The sequence below is a fragment of the Hyperolius riggenbachi genome, chromosome 3, assembly GCF_040937935.1.
Source record: "Hyperolius riggenbachi isolate aHypRig1 chromosome 3, aHypRig1.pri, whole genome shotgun sequence".
In the NCBI taxonomy this organism is placed as follows: Eukaryota; Metazoa; Chordata; class Amphibia; order Anura; family Hyperoliidae; genus Hyperolius; species Hyperolius riggenbachi.
This window is the reverse complement of record NC_090648.1, coordinates 489079431-489098251: the sequence shown is the minus strand read 5'-3', so window position 1 is coordinate 489098251 and position 18821 is coordinate 489079431. Positions and strand designations below refer to the sequence as shown.

The 18821-nt window shown below is 45.3% G+C and overlaps 1 protein-coding gene across 4 annotated transcripts in view; it reads right to left on the bottom strand.

Moving 5' to 3' along the window:
- The window catches only part of SCUBE1 (signal peptide, CUB domain and EGF like domain containing 1), a 359575-nt gene that overhangs the window by 82260 nt on the left and 258494 nt on the right, over positions 1 to 18821 (bottom strand). For all 4 annotated transcript variants that reach the window (XM_068278175.1, XM_068278171.1, XM_068278172.1 and 1 more), the window contains one exon: positions 16487 to 16603. In XM_068278175.1, the coding sequence (XP_068134276.1) occupies positions 16487 to 16603 (117 nt within the window). The remainder of the gene's footprint in view (positions 1 to 16486; positions 16604 to 18821) is intronic.

Here is an 18821-nt window from a genome sequence, read left to right as displayed (position 1 = left end):
CTGCAGGGGCTCAGGGCAGGACGAGTGGAGTTCTCATCATTACCAATTAGCAGGCATAAGTTCGTAGTGCTCGCTGTGCTACTCTGATTAGCCGTGTTAACTCTGATAAGGCGTGCTAACGCTCATAAGACATGTCAACTCTCATAAGGTGTGTTAACTCTGATAAGGCATGCCATTTGTCTTAGTGAATCAAGCCCACTCAGTTCCTTTCAGAAGCTCACCATTTTCTTCTTGCAACGATCCCTTTTCGTTCTGACAAGATTTTGTCAGAACTGAAACATATCAGTTGCTTTCAGTTATATACATCAGTTGCTGTCAGTTATAACTGAAAGGACAACTGATGAGCAAGGTAATGTCCATTTTTCTCTATGGCTCAAGTATTCAATGTTAGGGCTGCACCCTCCAACATCTTTAGAAAGGCCCTCAACGCACCTCTTCACTCTGGACTACCTCCCCCCCCCCCAAGTGCTCAATTTCACACTGGGGGCGGGGATTTCAAAACCATATGTGGAATACGGACCCCGGGGGGTGAGAAAATTACACTTTATCATGTTTCACGTTATATATATCTTGGCAAATTATTAGGTTTAATGCAAACTGTAATTTATAATTTAGATCACCCTAACTTCCTCTGGCCATAGATAAAGATACGCTAAATGTAAACTGTTTCTAAACATTTTATTGCTTTACTGGGCGCTTCTTTTGGTTTTCTATATTAATATACTGTACCTCTGTTATTTGCACCATTTCCGGGCATAAGCTTTCCAAGCAAAGGCTTGAGGCACCCTCTAGTGTACAGGGTGCAATACTGCACCTACTGCATTGATATGGTAACATTTTGTTTCAGGCAGTCTGCACAACTGAGTGTATTCCAGCTTGTGCAGTGCCCCCTGGTGCCCCTGTGATTTATTGCAGCTTTCTGTGACCCCTGTATTGTAATAATCCTTGGGTGATGATCCCCCACTCATCCTCGTCCTGCGTGCTAGTGTATGTGGAGTTGATATGCCCGGGGCAATGAATAGGTCAGAAACCGCCCTGCCTGTTGGGAGGGTGATATTTTATGTTGTTATGCATTATCTATTAATTTGTGTAGGAGAGCAACTGATGCTCTCTTGTACATCTTGGATCTCATCCACAGAAACTCCCCAACCCACTCCTCCAACACTCTGTGGATGTCCACCCCACATCACTTGCTCCCTGGCAAGGCTCCAGAACTTCTCCAGAGCTGCCCCTCCTTTATGGAACTTCCTACAGCGTCAGGGTTGACCCCACCATTAACTTATTCAAGGAGTCCTTAAAAGACCCATTTGTAAACTATTGCTTACTCGCCATCTGCATAGATCCATCTCCTTCCATTGAGCATACAACGCATATCCTTTTGGGTCCTCTTCCCCCCCCCCCCCCACCCCTTAGATTGTAAACCTATTTGGCAGGACCCTCCTCCCTGTGTCTTTTCCACCACACTATGGACTCAGTGACTCATCTGCTATGTGTATCTCTACATTGCAATCTACTCACCATTTTTTACTGTTACATCATTATTCGGTATACCATTGTTGAATGCTGTTATGTTCATGTGTAACATTATTTAATGATATAATGTCTCCCCTATCTAATGTACAGTGATGCATAATACAGTATGTTAGTGCTATACCTTCTCAGACATTAAATATGCACATTTAGATGATCTTCTATAGTACATGCTTATTTTTTCATCTCTAGTGTTGTGCTTGCCCACTTAGACCATCTAATGTCTATAGCCAACCCAACATACACCTTGCTCCACAAAATAAAGGCAGCCCAAGCGCTTCCGTCAGAAGATCTGGAGGTGCTGGTAGCAGGGAGCCACCAGAAATCCTATAGCGTATATTTCTAGTGGCAAATCAGTACGGTTAAAATTGCATCCGCTTTGGCTCTCCAGAAAAAAACGTGAACAAATAATTATTCATTATTCAGGTTTTGCCCCCAGACATTTAGTACAGTTCAGGTCTCGGTAACATTCAGGATGCTCAGCTTGACTGCAGTCTCCTCCAGCTCTTCTTCCACCAGTCCACCAAGCTGGATCCTGGGAAACATGGTCGGTGACTATATTTCCCAGGATCCAGCTTGGTGGGCTGGAAGGTTTCTCTTCAAGAAGAAGGTTTGCTCTTCAAGAAGAAGGCCTCAATTCAGGCATAAGTGAGGTTCTCTGCTGAAGGTGCCATTGGTGGTCTCAGCTGGACTTATGAGAGAGGTCAGTGCTTATGGTTAAAGAGGGACGCAAGGACCTTATGCTATTTAATAAAGAAGCACCTGTAGGTTTATGGAGGAGACCCTGACCAAAGCTGGATCCCTGTTGTTTAGATACACCCTTTCAGAGGCTTAGGGCTCAGGTCATGCTGGGCCTCTTAGTTCTACAACCCCTGGAGTGCGATAAGTTGGTTTTTCCAAGATCTAAGCTTGTTATGGAAGATAAAAGCAGAAGACATCACTCGCCAGCTCTACAGTTCTCTAACCGAGTGCAAGATCACTCAGCTGGCTTTAATTTGAGATATTACACATCAGTTGGCAGGGAAAAAATATGCTGTTTTTATTGTAAATAATAGAGCCCTCTTCGAAATCTCTCTGTGGGAATTAGAGCAAAAGAAAACAATAGGTTGGATATTTGCTTGAAGTTCAAGCTTCTTTTCTGCATATTAACGCTAAGTCCACTTCCAGACAACAGAGCAGCCTAACAGCAGCCACAGACATAGGATGCTGCATCTGGTCGGCTACAGTTAGAAAGGATGATACCTGTATGTCTACAGTAACTGCGCATAAAGAGTCTAATGTCACCAGCATACCTATATTATGGACTGGAAAGAAGGACGTGTGTCTACTAAATGATATCTGCTGTGAGAATACAGTTAAGGTGCCCATAGACCTGACAATTATGGGCAGATTCGACCAAGAGATAAATTTGTCTCTAATCGAATCTGATTAGAGATATATTTGTCTCTAGTCTAATCTTCCCATACACTACAGGCCAATTCCCGTCCGATTTCAGCATGAAATCATCAGGGAATTGGCTGAGTCCGCCGCGTCCGCCCCGCCCCCAAAATGTATGTAGTGTGTGCATTTATACATTACCTGTCCTGTAGCAGCTTCCGCACGGTGTCCGTCCATCTCGCCGGTAAGCCGCATACATGCTAGCGGCGCATAGCGTCTGACGACATACTCTATGTGCCTTCGTGACGTCAGACATAGCGCCGCCGGCGTGTATGCGGAATCCGGCGAGATGGAGGCTGACACCGGACAGGTAATGTATAAATGCACTTCACTACATACATTTACTGTATACATTGCGGCGGCGGGGGTTTCGTCGTCTCGTCGCTCGTTCGCAATTCGGCTGCCGTACCGCCACGCACCCGACCAACCAAGTTCGGCCCGGAATTTTCCGGCATGCGCAATTGACCGTGCGGCCAATTTCTGTCCCGAAATTGGTCGCTTTGTCGGTCGGGCATGCACTTGGCAGCACCAATTTTCATCCAATTCGATTATAATAAACAAATTGGATGGTCGATTGGTTACTTGGTCGGCTAGTGTATGGCCCCCTTTAGGCTCAGTTTACAGTAGGTCTTGTGCAAGTTGATGCCACCTGTTATCTGGGGTCATTATCTGCTTCTGTGGCTCCAACCCTGGTCGTCCCTCTTAATTGGATTGTACAATTTTTATACATACTTACCAACATCCATGTACTATAACCCCAATAGATTCACTGTGACTTGGATATATTTTTCAGGTTGTCTGTTATACTACATAAAAGTGGTAAGATTGGTGATTGATTGTATAATCAGGTTGCATAGTGTGTGGCTACCTTTTACTTGGCCCTGCTATCTGTTCCTCACAAGCAGGGAGGCTTCTGAAAGAAGCAATCATCAGACTGCTACTCAAAAAACACCCTTAAGCCCCATCTACACCATACAATTTTTTTGTCTGATTCGATTCATTGATTTGATTCAATCCGACATGTCCGATAGGGAATCGATTCAATTCGATTCAATTTGCCATTGCAAAACAATGGCAAATTGAATCGAATCCTGATCGAACATCCCGTATTAAATCCAATCAATGAATCGAATCGGACAAAAAATTGTATGGTATAGATGGGGCTTTAGACCCAGATGCAATGAGCAGCAACAAACCCATCTCCAACCTCCCGTTTGTGGGGAAAGTTACTGAAGAGACTGTCCATCTACAACTTGAAGCCAGGCTCTCAAGAAACAACATCTTTGACCCTCTTCAATCTGGCTTCAAGAAGCACCACAGCTGTGAAACAGCCCTCAATCCAGATCTGCAATGATCTGCTGATGGTCAGAGACAGAGGTGAGTGTTCCATCCTGATGCTGCTTGACCTCTTAGCGGCTTTAGACATAGTTGATCATGAAGTTTTGCTTAACAGGCTGCAAGAGTATTTGGCATCAGGCATGCTCAAATCCGAATTCGGGAGACATCTGGATTGGGAGGGGGAGGGGGGATGGGCAGGGCTTGATACAATCCTTTTTTCTTTTCACCATACACATGCCGCCACTTGGAAAAATCGTCCAAAACCATGGTCTGACATACCACTGCTATGCTGATGAAACCCAGCTGCATTTATCATTGAAGACTGGCGTGACAGACCCTACCCCACAAATAAACACGTGCTTAGCTGAGCTTCAGCAGTGCATGATGGATAACTAGCTACAAATAAATGCTGATAAAACTTCTGTCATTACACCTCTACGCCATATCAGGACATCTCCGTCCCTGGAAGCATTGAAGTCTAAGGGCTCAAACCCACTAGCAGACTTTTCTAAGCACTAGTGATTTGAAAAAGCTCTTGCTAATGCAACGCTCTGGGGTTTCTTTATAAAATCACCTCGCTCAAGTGGGATCACACCCATAGCATTACATTAGCAAGAGCTTTTCAAATCACAAAGCGCTCAGAAAAGCGATCCTAGTGGGTTCCACAGAAAAGCCATCTGTTTAGTATGGGATTTACAAACACCGCACTATTTCCTCTGTAACACAAAAATCTTAAGAACTTGATTAGAAATCATAATATATGGACCAGCAGTTTAGCAGTTAATTGGTTAAAATCCCAATTTACTCCTCGAGGAGTATGGAGTAGGTCTACTTTGGGTCATGGCCCACCTGACTCCATTCCATCCAAACTGGAATTCTATTCTATGAACTGGAAAAAAGGTTTTCAAGTCTCAACTCGTCAAACTCTTCTTTAGTGAAGAGTTTGGATCCAAGTAACATCTTCCCAGACTACTGTACCGTAGATACTCGAATACAAGTCGACCTTGTGAATAAGTCGACTGCAATATTCAACCCTCTTAAGCTGGAATTTTTATTGACTCAGGTATAAGTCTACCAGCAAAGTTAATGGCTGCACTTGGGGCTCAGGAGGGGTTAATGACTGCACTGCATACAGTACTGCAGCCGTTAACCCCTCCTGTCCCTTAAGGTGGTTCTACAACTCCGCTCTACCAGGCACTCAGGAGAGCAGCTCGAGTGGGCAGGTCCTCTTCTCTTCCTGTGCCTCCTTCAGGCCCCCAAGTGCTGCAATTATTCACTCCCTTTTATGCAGCCCAATATTTCCCTCCTGCCCCTTTACTTATTAATTGTTGTGGCCAGGACTTTCACACCTGTGTTTTCTTGGCATTTCCTTTCCTCAAAGTATCACTTACCACAAGGTATATTGCTGCAAATGGGAATGTCACTATTAGTACACTCATTACTCAGTGTGCTCAGTGTTGCCTGTGACTCGTGTATAAGTCGACCACTATACTTTTATGAAGTGAATCAGACCTAAATTTATAGACTTATACTCGAGTATTTAATGCCATATGCCTCTTCTCTTAAGCTTGGTACATATCTTGGAATATTCTCAAGTGAGATGACCATTATCAGCTGTATTGGCTGGAAATATAAAGTGGACAAGTGCTCTCCAGTGATTTACCTGGATGGATCAGTCCCTATTCCAATGTCTATTTGCTCCCACGGTGCAATACCGCTTTGGTGCCCACCACCCTCCCTTCTCCATAGATGGGTGCAGCACAGTCTGTCTCTACAAAGGTGGCTCTACAACTCTGCTCTACCAGGTACTCAGGAGAGCAGCTCGAGTGGGCAGGCCCTTTTCTCTTCCTGTGCCATATATAGTACAGGATACTCTACTAAAGGGTCCACTGGACAGAGGGCATCACTATACCGAGGGCTCCAACAGGTTTAACTGCATCGGAGATGTAATCCCTCACCAGTATAGCAAAGTAGAAATACCCAGCCGCACTCCCCTGAGCACAATTGAGGTGCAACGATCCAGCCACCAGAGCACCAGGTGGCACTTAATTATCTGTATTCCAGAATGAATAGCAAACTCAGATGTTTAATGCAAAACTTCAAGCTCTTTTAATGCAAAAGGTTTCCATAAAGTACAATTAGTGTTCAACAAGGACCAGCAACTCGCAGTAGATAGGCGTCAAAGACACCCACAGTCCATCAAATGCCTGCTGGCCACCTTGTATAGAAAGTCCATAAATGTGCACATTTATCGGCTTGATGATGGGCAAATGCCCGAAACAGAATTAGGCCAGTGTCTGTCGCCATGATTTGAGACACACTTTCTGCGGATTGTGGACTTTGGACTCTGTTCCCTCATGGACTTTCTATACATGGTGGCCAGCAGGCATGTGATGGACTGTGGGTGTCTTTGGCGCCTATCTACTGCGAGTTGCTGGTCCTTGTTGAACACCGACTGTACTATATGGAAACCTTTTGCATTAAAAGAGCTTGAAGTTCTGCATTATACATCGGAGTGTGCTGATCTTTCTGGAATACAGATCCCTCATCAGTATGTCAAGATGAAGAGACCCTTCCCTCAGAGAGTCTTGAAACTAAGGATGCTCATTCGGATTCCATGCAATTCGGATTCATTTCTGATTGGCAGGGCCGGATTTACCATAAGGCACTGTAGGCACCTACAGGCACATGATGATAGAAAGGCGTCTCACTCTGCTCCAGAGTGCCTACCTCCCTCCTCCCCTATGCAGAGTCCTGAGTGACATGTAAATGAGGGGGTTTCCCCCAGCTCTCGGCATTCCACTGACAAGATCTCCCCTCAGTTGGGGGCAACTTAATAGTGAGGGTACCTCTGGCTACCTAATACTAAGGGGCACCTTTAGCTACCTATGACGAGCAAGAGAAGTAGAGGAGAAGTGACAGCTGGGCCAGCCAGCACAGTTGTGGTGCAGTTTGGTGGGGTTTTGTAGGTTCATGGAGGGCCAAGTCTAGGGTGCCAGGACAACTATGCCTATTGGTTCCTGTGATGTATATCCGAGCCTGCCGATTGGAACTCAGGAATCTGTGGAAATACTGCATTACTGCAACTTGGTAATTTTCGTCCAATCACAGAACTCGGAAGCACTGGACCAATCAGAAAATGCAAAAAATGGCCCCCCCAAAAAAGGACTTATAGGAAATCTGCGGAATCAGTAATCAGCACTGGCAGAAGTCGGAATTTCTGACAGTGCCTACTTGAAGCTCTGGCAATGTACATTTATATATTCTATAAAAATGTTATATTGGATGGAGGACTCAGCTAGTATTTTGTGCCTAAATAGTCCCAGGCAAGGAGCAATATGCACATAAACCCAAACATTTGTTTTAATAACATTTTTATTTTGGGAGAATGACATCTGAATTTATATTCGAGTATCAAGTAGATACACCGGGAACGCTATTTACTCCCTGTTAAGTACTGGCACGTACTCCACACTGATCATTTTCATATGCGCACTTCAAAAATAAATAACAAAAAGTTCAGATATTTTTACTTTTCTAATCACTTGACCTGGTCTGTAAGTATTAAGGGCCCCCTTTGGCCAATATGTGGTTTCTAAATTGCTTTGGGCCCCGATGTCTTTAATGTTCGATCTTCCATCCTCTTCAAAGCACTAATTGGCTGGACTGGGAGTCCTGGAGCTCTGAGCAGCGCCAATGATCTCATTTCAATGTCAGACTTTAATATCAACAGCTTGGCTCTTCTGCGTGGCAAAATATATACGCTTTGGTCAGCGATAAAAAAGTGAGAGAGGCTGAACAGAAAGGCCCAGGATGTCTACTGTCTACTCTAGCTGATAGATGCAAGAGGACACTTGTACTAAATGTACTTATAGGGGATCTGTTTTGCCACTTCCTTACAAAATGTATTTCCTTTCCAATTACAACAGTTGATACTACCATTGCTTACAGTTTGCTATTAAAGAGGAACTTTAACCCAGGACTGAACTTCATCCTAATCAGTAGCTGATGCCCCCTTTCTCATGAGAAATCTTTAGCTTCCCTTGAATAGATCATCAAGGGGGTCTGTATGGCTGATATTGTGTTGAAACCCCTCCCACCGTGTGATGTCAGGGCCATGGCCATGACAGTTTCCGGTTTGTGATAATGGTTGCATTGACTTATCACTTTGCAACACATTGATTTGCAACCTCTGAGAGATTGTTCCATTAATGGGCACCTTAATATGAGGGACTACTTAACCTCCCTGGTGGTCAGTTTCTGTTGGATTTCTGTGCAAAAAGTGATCCAATTAATTTTAACCAATTAACCAAAATGTGTCAAGAAAGGGTCTAGTATACATGAAAACTTAAAACACAAAATCAAAACTAAATTTCAAAATTACTCTGACCTCTGATCATTTACACTTCTGAGCTGCAGCTGCTCAACCTGCACTAAAACGAATGTAAAGGTAGCCATGCATCCAGCAATGATGGGCAGATCTGACCAAGAGACAAATCTCTCTAAGCTGCCCGCAACCGCCCCACCTGTGTCGCCCACCGCACGGTGCTCATCGGTCTTCGGAATCCCACTCAGGTTATTGCAATGAATTCAATACACCTACTGTATACTGGGACACCTATAGCTGGCAAACCTATACTGGGGCACCTGTAGCTGGCAAACCTATACTGGGGCACCTGTAGCTGGCAAACCTATACTGGGACACCTATAGCTGGCAAACCTATACTGGGGCACCTGTAGCTGGCAAACTTATACTGGGACACCTATAGCTGGCAAACCTATACTGGGGCACCTGTAGCTGGCAAACCTATACTGGGGTACCTGTAGCTGGCAAACCTATACTGGGACACCTGTAGCTGGCAAACCTATACTGGGGCACCTGTAGCTGGCAAACTTATACTGGGACACCTATAGCTGGCAAACCTATACTGGGGCACCTGTAGCTGGCAAACCTATACTGGGACACCTATAGCTGGCAAACCTATACTGGGGCACAGGTAGCTGGCAAACCTATACTGGGACACCTATAGCTGGCAAACCTATACTGGGGCACCTGTAGCTGGCAAACTTATACTGGGACACCTATAGCTGGCAAACCTATACTGGGACACCTATAGCTGGCAAACCTATACTGGGGCACCTGTAGCTGGCAAACCTATACTGGGGCACCTGTAGCTGAATTTCCTATACTGAGGGCACATGGTGCACTTAAAAACCTCCTGAGCGGTATGCTTGACACTGTGTCAGGCATACCGCTTTCAGATCGTTTTTCTTGCCACAGACTGTGTGGGGCAAACTTACCAGGAGGTGAAAGAGAGTCTGAAGCCTCCGAAAATTACCCTTTTTTTAATCCAGTCTTATTAAGCATTAATGGTTTAGCTGAACCGCCGCTATCGCGCGCCAAAACGAGGTTTTATTTACCCGAAATACCCACGGCAAATTGCGGGGCTCCTTCCTGTTGGAGGCACAGCTTTGAGCTGCAGCTCTGCCTCCATTCGCGTCAAAATCTCCCACTGAACTCCGCCTCCTCCCGCCCCTCTCAGTCTTCTTTCACTGAGAGGGGCGGGAGGAGGCGGAGATCCGCAGGAGATTGACGCGATTGGAGGCAGAGCTGCAGCTCAAAGCTCTGTCTCCCCGGGCAGCAAAATCTAAGACCAGGAATGTTGTGGATTATTTCCCCGGTATTTGGGGGTGAATAAAGCCTCGTTTTGCTGTGGGATAGTGGCGTTTCAGCTAGCCCATTAATGCTTAACAAGACTGGTTAAAAAAAAAGTGTAATTTTATGAGGCTTCAGAGTCTCTTTAAAGGGAAACTAAACTGATTGTTAAGAAGTTTAAAGTGGATCCGAGATGAAAATGAACTACTGTATAACAAGTAACTTGTCTATATATCTTAACTAAAGTTTAGATAGTTTACACAGCAAATCTAGCTGCAAACAGATTTAATAGAAAATGATTATTTCTTCCTGTGATGCAATGACAGCGGCCATGTTGTTTATAAACATTACACAGAGGCAGGCTTATCTGCACCATCAGCACTCAGACTGTGAAAAAAACCTAATCCCCCCTCCTCCCTCCTGCGTCTGAAATCAATGGCTAGTAACACCTCCTCCTCCCCCTGCCCAGACTGAGCTCCCTACCTCGGGATTCTACCAGCTCCCTGCAGCTGTCTTGTGCCCGCTCTGTCACAGAACGATCCTCTGGTCCCCCGCAGCAGCAGAGTTTCTATTTTGGCGACTGGGCCGGTCGGTGGCCACTGCGCCTGCGCGTCCCTGGCTGCATGCATAGTTGATCACGCTGCTGCCGCCAGCAGTTCAGGACGCTCCCAACAGTGGGAGGGTGATCAAGGATGCCCGCTGCCAGGGCCGCACAGGTGCAGTGGCCATCGACTGGCCCAGTCGCCAAAATAGAAACTTGGCCAGAGGAACATTCCGTGGTGGCGCGGGCACAGGACGGCTGCAGGGAGCTGGCAGAAGCCACAGGTAAGTTAAACTCTGTTTTTAACAATCAGTTTAGGTTCCCTTTAAAGTGTCCATTCAAAGTCTATTCAATGTTTGCCCTTCCGCTACATAGATTTGGTAAGATTGTACAATCAAGATTGTATGGTTAGTGGGCCCCTATACTTTCCCAGCAAAGGTGGAATTTTAATCTGTTACTGAATAAACAGTGGCAAAACCCTCAGCTCTGCGTTAGGAGGCTGTATTGGGAGTACTTTCTCTCCAAGTGGCGGAATAGCATACAGCAGGTTCTCGTAGCCAGCGAGCATACATTGCTACGGACACGGCGCTCTAACACACGTCTCTGACATCTTTCCCCTGCCCCGGCAGAGCCCTTTGCCGTAACCATGGCAGTGAGACAGCCGGCTCTAGATATGTTTGCCTAGCGTAAGCCCTGGATATCACCCCTCTGGTCAAACAATGTGCCAAAAGATTAACAAGGATTTCACAGTGAGGAAAAGGGTCTCTTCCAAGTAATAAAAGAAATGTGCTTTCTCCAGCTTCATCCGCTAGCTATTATGAAATCTGCCCATGGACGGGGGTCAAGCGCATAGAGAGGCGATTACACTCACCGCTATCGAGGCTGGGCCGCTCTGCCATCAACTCCTAGTGCACCTTTCTTAAAGTGGACCTCCAGACTAAAAAATCTACTCAGCAGCACTGAAAAGGCTTGGTGTTTGTTTAACAGTTTCACAGTTCTTTAGGACTTTGATTTCCTCACCCAAGCCTCATTTTTAGCTGCACAGAAGAAAACTGCCCGGGCATGTTTCCCCTGATGCTGTGCAAAGCATGCTGTGCAAAGCATGATGGGATTTCTGATGTTGTTGTTCTCCTTCTGCTGTTTTGGCACAAATGTGTTTATTTTTGCGCACAGCTGGAAGGGGTGATCAGGACACAGGACAGTTGGAACTGTGTCTCATGCTCCCTGTCACCTCCTTTCAACCAAAAAGATGGCTGCCCTCATGAAACAGATGGCTGCCCCCATGAAATCACAAACAATTGCCTGTTCTTTTAAAACAGCAGATCGACCTAGATTTTCCATTCTGTCAGATAGATCAAATCGATCGAAATCAATTGATTTGAAAGAATCAATTTCTGATTGATCGATCCATGGCCGAAATCAACCAGTGTATAGACCCCTTTACTCCACCTTCATATGTATGCCCAACCACTTCCTGCTCCTTCCTACTCCTGCCAAACCCTCAAACTCCACCTTCATATGTCTTCCCATCCACTTCCTGCTGTACCTACTCCTGCCAAAAACTCAACTCCACCTTCATTTGTATTCCCAGCCACTTCCTGCTCCAGCCTACTCCTGATTTACACCGCCAACTCCACCTTCCTATGTATTCCCAGCCACTTCCTGCTCCAGCCTACTCTTGCCTTACACCACCAACTCCACCTTCCTATGTATTCCCAGCCACTTACTGCTCCAGCCTCCTCCTGCCTTACACCAACTCCACCTTCCTATGTACTCCCAGCCACTTCCTGATCCACCCTACTCCTGCCAAACACTCCCAACTCCACCTTCCTATGTATTCCCAGCCACTTCCTGCTCCAGCCTACTCCTGCCTTACACCGCCAACTCCACCTTCCTATGTATTCCCAGCCACTTCCTGCTCCAGCCTACTCCTGCCTTACACCGCCAACTCCACCTTCCTATGTACTCCCAGCCACTTCCTGATCCAGCCTCCTCCTGCCTTACACCGCCAACGCCACCTTCCTATGTATTCCCAGCCACTTCCTGCTCCAGCCTACTCCTGCCTTACACCGCCAACTCCACCTTCCTATGTCTTCCCAGCCACTTCCTGCTGTACCTACTCCTGCCTTACACCGCCAACTCCACCTTCCTATGTATTCCCAGCCACTTCCTGCTCCAGCCTACTCCTGCCTTACACCACCAACTCCACCTTCCTATGTACTCCCAGCCACTTCCTGCTCCAGCCTACTCCTGCCAAACACTCCCAGCTCCACCTTCCTATGTATTCCCAGCCACTTCCTGCTGTACCTACTCCTGCCAAACACTGCCAACTCCACCTTCATATGTATTCCCAGCCACTTCCTGCTCCACCCTACTCCTGCCTTACACCGCCAACTCCACCTTCATATGTCTTCCCAACCACGCCCTGCTCCAGCCACCGCTCCCCACTCTGTGCCTGCTAAACAGGCCCAAAACTTCCCAACTGATGGCTATGTCACTCACTGTGTAACCAGGTATCCATCTGATCGGTGCTCGCCTGATACAGTCTGCCATGGTTCTGGGTACTCTATACCCCTACCCCAGGCAGGAGCTAGCTTAGCAGCTACCAGTGGCAGAGGAGAGGTTGTTCGCGAGGAATGGCAGGCAGTACTAGGAGAACACACTGGATGGGGGTCTTGTTTACGCCTGTCTGATGGCGGAGTCTCTTAATAGAACAGACTTGGTCACCAGGAGACACTCGCATGGCAGACGGTAAACGCAAACACTGCAGGTGACAGGAAAATAAGGAGATCTTTCTATACTGAGTGAAACTGAGGCAGTCACTGTGTTATTTTACTCTTCCTCTGTCTTGCCGTGTTTAATGGCTTTTCTGGGCTTCCAGAAGCGTTACACGTGAATGCAGCCGGCTAAATATTTGTGTGCGGTTTTCCATTTAATGAGCAATGTGTGAAGCCTTTCTTCGCCCCCCCAGCGCAAGACGGAGCAAACAAACACACAAACAGGACCCCACTGTCACCTCCATAAATTCCCACAGACGTCCGCCTGGAGCCCTGGACAGAGCAGGAGAAAGCCGCACACTTCCTGCTGCTCGCTCGCTGACTTCACCGCTATTTCAAGCACAGAAGTGACCAGTTAGAGAAATGGCTGGACTTAAAGCGGACCTGAACCCAGAACTTCCTCTCTGCTCTAAAAGATGCGCAACAGCATAATGACTTTTAAAGATAAACATTTCTTTGTTACAGCTGATACAAATCCTGCAATAAATCTGCAGTGTGTCTACCTCCTGCTTTAATGGAAGCAGGCATCCTGTGCTTTCAAATTAGCCACTCTGCCGTGGCAGTCAGCTGACACAGCTGAGGGATCAAATTGCAACTAGTGATTAGACACAAATGAGGGGTAATTAGACAGGCTAAACTCCCTAAATACATACAGGGTGCATTAATCTATGTTTACCTTCTGTCCTATGCAAGAGTTCAGGTCCACTTTAATTTAGCCATTTTGCATCCAGACCTTGTTTCCCCCTTATGGACAAGATCAGTTTTGACATTTTAGCTATGTCCCTATTTAATTAGCAATAACTGTATCCCTACTTATGACACCTACATGAAATATATATATGTTTTTTTTTCAAGAGAAACTAGGCTTTCATTGTATGGCATTTTTTTCCCCTTAAACAATTTTGTTTTCAATGCATTATAATTGGAACAAGAGGAAAAAAATACATTTCTCAGTTTTACCAATTCCAGTTTAAAAATAAAAAGCACTACTCTAGATAAAAAACACAAATTTTGTTTGGCTATTTCTACCATTTATTATAAAACTTAGATTATGTTCGTGTCACAATTTATGGTGAGTGTATTTTCCAGCGGTTCTGGAGGTGTGTTTAGCTTCTAAGGGTACAATGGTTAATTTGCATATTTTCAGCAGTGGTGCCTGGGAGACATCTCGAGCTCACTCCAACCTCAATTATCGCAAATTCTTTCTGTTTTAGGAAAGCAAACTTTTGTTTTTATTTTTCACTATGAAGTGAGAAAATACATTTTATTTTAATGGTAAAAATCTATTTTATTGTCTCAGGGAACATATATTCCCTTTCACCAATTAGTGCTGCAGCAGATAGTACCGGAGGTGTGCACAGGAGCAAAGCCCAATTGTGCACAACTGTGCTTCAGCTACACAACTTATATCTATGTCCTCGTGGCTTAGATGAAGTCCCAGAGGACGTAGATATACTGTAGTGGTGGATAAAGTGGTTAAGGAAAAGAGTCAAAGAGGAGAGTCTGCAACCTTGACACTTACAAACCATATACAACAGTGTTCTCCCCTGAAATGTTTCCATCCCGGTGGGGTGGGATGGGAGAATACAATGCCGGTTCTTCTCTGTGCAACTCTGTGCAACTCTGCTTACAGCATAGGAGGAGGATGGTGAGGTGAGCCGGGTGCTCACCAAAATTAACTGGGTGTAGCACCCGGCTAAAAGAGCCTGGGGAGGACACTGGACAAGTCACTTAGTGACCTCCCCACAGGCATCCAAAACACACCACCTGCACTTTCCTCTACACAACACACACAGACTGCAGCCTCCTTTTTGCAACGAATCATCGGAACAAATTGGAACGCTGACTACTACATTTTAAAAGGAACCCGAGGTGTGAGACCTATGGAGGCTTCCATATTTAATTCCTTTTAATTGAACAAGTGACACCCATGCTAGCCTAGAAATAAAAAAACACGTATATAAGTAGATAAATACTAGTTCTACTTACATAACAGATGTATTGCACTGTCCACGTTATGATTCCTGTTAATTTTATAAAGGAAAAGCAGAAAATCCTATTCTAGGCAGTTTTCATCTTGGTTACCTTTGAATGAAGCTAATCCTGACATAATTTCCTCTCTCGCTCTTTTTTCTCCTATTACACTCAGACCAGTTGCTATTGGAATTTGATTTGTATGGTGGCAATCCCGCTTTAAACAATAGCAGTTGCCTGGCAGTCCTGCTGATTTTTCAGGTCTGTAGGATCTAAATCACACATCTGAAACAAGTATGCAGCTAATCTTGTCAGACTTGTCATATACATCTGATCTGCATGCTTGTCCAGGGTTTATGGCTTAAAATATAGGAAGCATAGGATCAGCAGGACAGCCAGGTAATGTGCATTATTTAAAAGGAAACAAATATGTCAGTCTCCATATCCCTCTCACCTCGGGATCCCTTTAAACAAGTTAAATGGTATGTATTCATTGCATAAATCTCCATGCATCATATTCACTGCTAAATTGTCTTAGTAGGTGGTCAGGATAGGCCAGGTTCCTTAGTTCTCTTTGGGGAGTTCCACAGGACTAGCCATCTGCAAGATGCACTGGAATCCTGGCAGGGTGTACAGGGACTATCTTCACAACTGGAGACACCAAAACATTACCACTTCCTGATTCCAAGACTCAGTAGCTGTCCTCCAAGCTACTAGCCCACCACCAACAAAACAAAGTTCATTTCCACCACTTTCCAGCCGTGCTGCCTTCTTCTTCCAGGATATCTTCCTATTTCTCTGGAAGTTCTTTCACAGTCTCTTACTCAGATCAGATCTTCTCTACACTGTTTGTGGGGGTACCTCTAGGCTCTTTCCTTGGCCCCCTCCTCTTTTCCATCTACACGCATGGTCTTGGCAACTTAATCAACTCATTTGGTTTTCAATACCACTTAACTCCCTCCTCACACGTGTTCCTGACTGCGTATCTGCTATAATCTCTTTCATGATCTCTCTGGAATTACCGTTGTACTGGCTGCACTAGTGGAGTACCACAGTCACGCTACGAGAGTATTGCATGGCAGTTAGGAGCACATGATACACACACACAGGACAATGCTCCTTTAAAAATCAATAATCATGATCAGGTGTTATCAATTGCTTCTCATGGCACAATATTAGGAGGAATGGACTACCACCCTACAAACAGTTGTTACAGATGTAAGTCATACTGACCTTTGCAAGTCTTCTGGTCGGGTTGCAATGTGAACCCCACAGGGCAACTGCAGCGAACTCCCGTAGCAGTATCTTTGCAGGTGCGGTCACAACCGCCATTATTTACAGCACATGTTTCTGGGGGCACAAAACAAACAGTGAGCCCACAATCATCAAAGCCAAAAACAACTATATAGACACATACACTACGACCACCAACACATACACAAGCAGACTCAGGCAACCAGGTCTGGGAATGACACCTGGGAGATCCAACAGGAGGGTGGATTCATAAATAACAGGATTTTAACAATGATATCTCTTTGAAGATTACCTGAAAGATTTATGTTGAATCCTGGCAGTACCCCAATGCTTTGCTAAAAGATACTATGTTCATGGGTCTTGAGTAAAAGGCATGGCCTTGCTTCTATGCCCTGAGGCACGGCACATTTTCTCTCATTTCAAACTGCTCATGCCTCCCCCTTCCTCCATTTAAGGTACCACAATCCTGATGCTTCAGTGACATACATGGCCTTCCTTCATTGGCTTGAGGCACAGCCCTTTCACTTTCTGATACTATCATCTTACAATCCATTCAGACCTCACAATCTGGCAATTCATTACTAAGAGACATTATCTTTGCTTTTAAACATGGCCGTCACACAAGACAAGTTTTTATTTTTATTGAAAGATGTGTTGCCGATTTCTACTCTTATCTCAGTTGGTGTTGAGGCACACTTGCAACGCTATCACTCTCTGGCACTGATCCATTCGCATTTGGCAACATTCCACCCTTTCATGTACACTTGTCACTCTACAGATTATCCACCCCTGAACAAAGTCGTTTCAGCTGAACTTTTGTAACACAGCTCGATGATTTTTGGATTATTTCTCTATCACCCATTTCTCTTATCTTCCTCCTCTTCCCCCTCATGTTATACCCTCTTTCTTTTCCTTCCACCTCCCCTATTTGATATCTATTTACAATTACCCCCCCCCCCCCCATTTGACATCTACTCTTTCCTCCATTGAACCCCATCCCCTTTTCCTTACTCTTTTCCTCCCCCACCTTACGCCTCTCTCCATTACTCTTTACCCTTTCCTTTTCTCCTGTATAAAGTATCCTTTTTGTTTACGGTCTAAGGGGTGGAGGAAAGGGACACATAGCGGGGAGGTGTGCATGTCCAAGTGAGGGGGATGGAGCTATGAAGATGGCGGGTAAGCAGTGGTGAACAGATGGGTCTTTAAGGTCTTCTTGAATGAGCTAAAGGTGGGGACAAGACTGATGGGGGGGAGAGAGGGAGGGAGTTCCATTGAGAAGTGGCTGCTCTGGAGAAGTCCTGAAGCCTCCTAAGTGATGTAAGGGGTGGAAATCCGTAGAGTGTTGGAGTAGTGGAGAGAGCGGGTTTGTGGAGAATCTCTGGACGATATCGAAGATGTATGAAGGGGAAGTATGGTGGATGGATTTGTATGCCAAGCAAATGTACAGTATGCAAATGTTGCTTGGTCATCTCTCAAGCTTATTTGCATCTCACTGACAATCCCCAACTGAAAGTACTTGTGAACTATACTATGGGCTCCATTCACCCCTTCTAGTTTAGATATGGACTCCTCTGCTCAGCCGTATACATCATCACTGACTGCCGGTAAATGCTACTGAATGTATTACAAAGGCTGATTAAACGTTATTATGGTTTTATTGCTTTGATGATTAAGTGGTTGCTGATGTGTTTGGCGACTCTAAAGCAGCCATAAATTTAACGTTATTTGGATTAGTTTCCTGCTGCCTACTCCTCTGCTGGGCTGCGGCCTGATACAGCGCATACGAACCGTGTCCTTGTCATCCGAACTGCAGCACCATCCGAGCCAATCAGACTCCTCCGTTTCCTTCCTTCTATAATGATTTAGCACAAGTTTTGTCGAGAGTTTAAGAAGGCTGACCCATGCTTCTCAAACTCAGCAGGTTTTGTTTTGCTGGCTTTTTCCATTTGTCTGAAAATAGAAGGTTTAGCTAATCTCTTCGGGTATTCAGAAGTATTCTGTAGCCTAAATGGCTCTCAACAGATACTGGCGATGCAAAGGGCCGGAACACTCGGGGCAGGAATATTTTACAAGCCCAGCTTAAGATCTGAAGAGCTACATCTGACTTTCCTTGCAGGGACAAAATGGGAGAGGGAACCTCAACTACCAACATCGGAAAACCTTCTGAAATAAATATATATAATATATATTCTGATCCCATTTCATGGATCTATGATTGAGCCTAATTCTGGGGCAGGAAAATTCCCGTCCCTGGATTGTGTCCAGAAAATGGGAGAGACACAACAGGCTTACTTTCCCATGTCATGGCTGACTG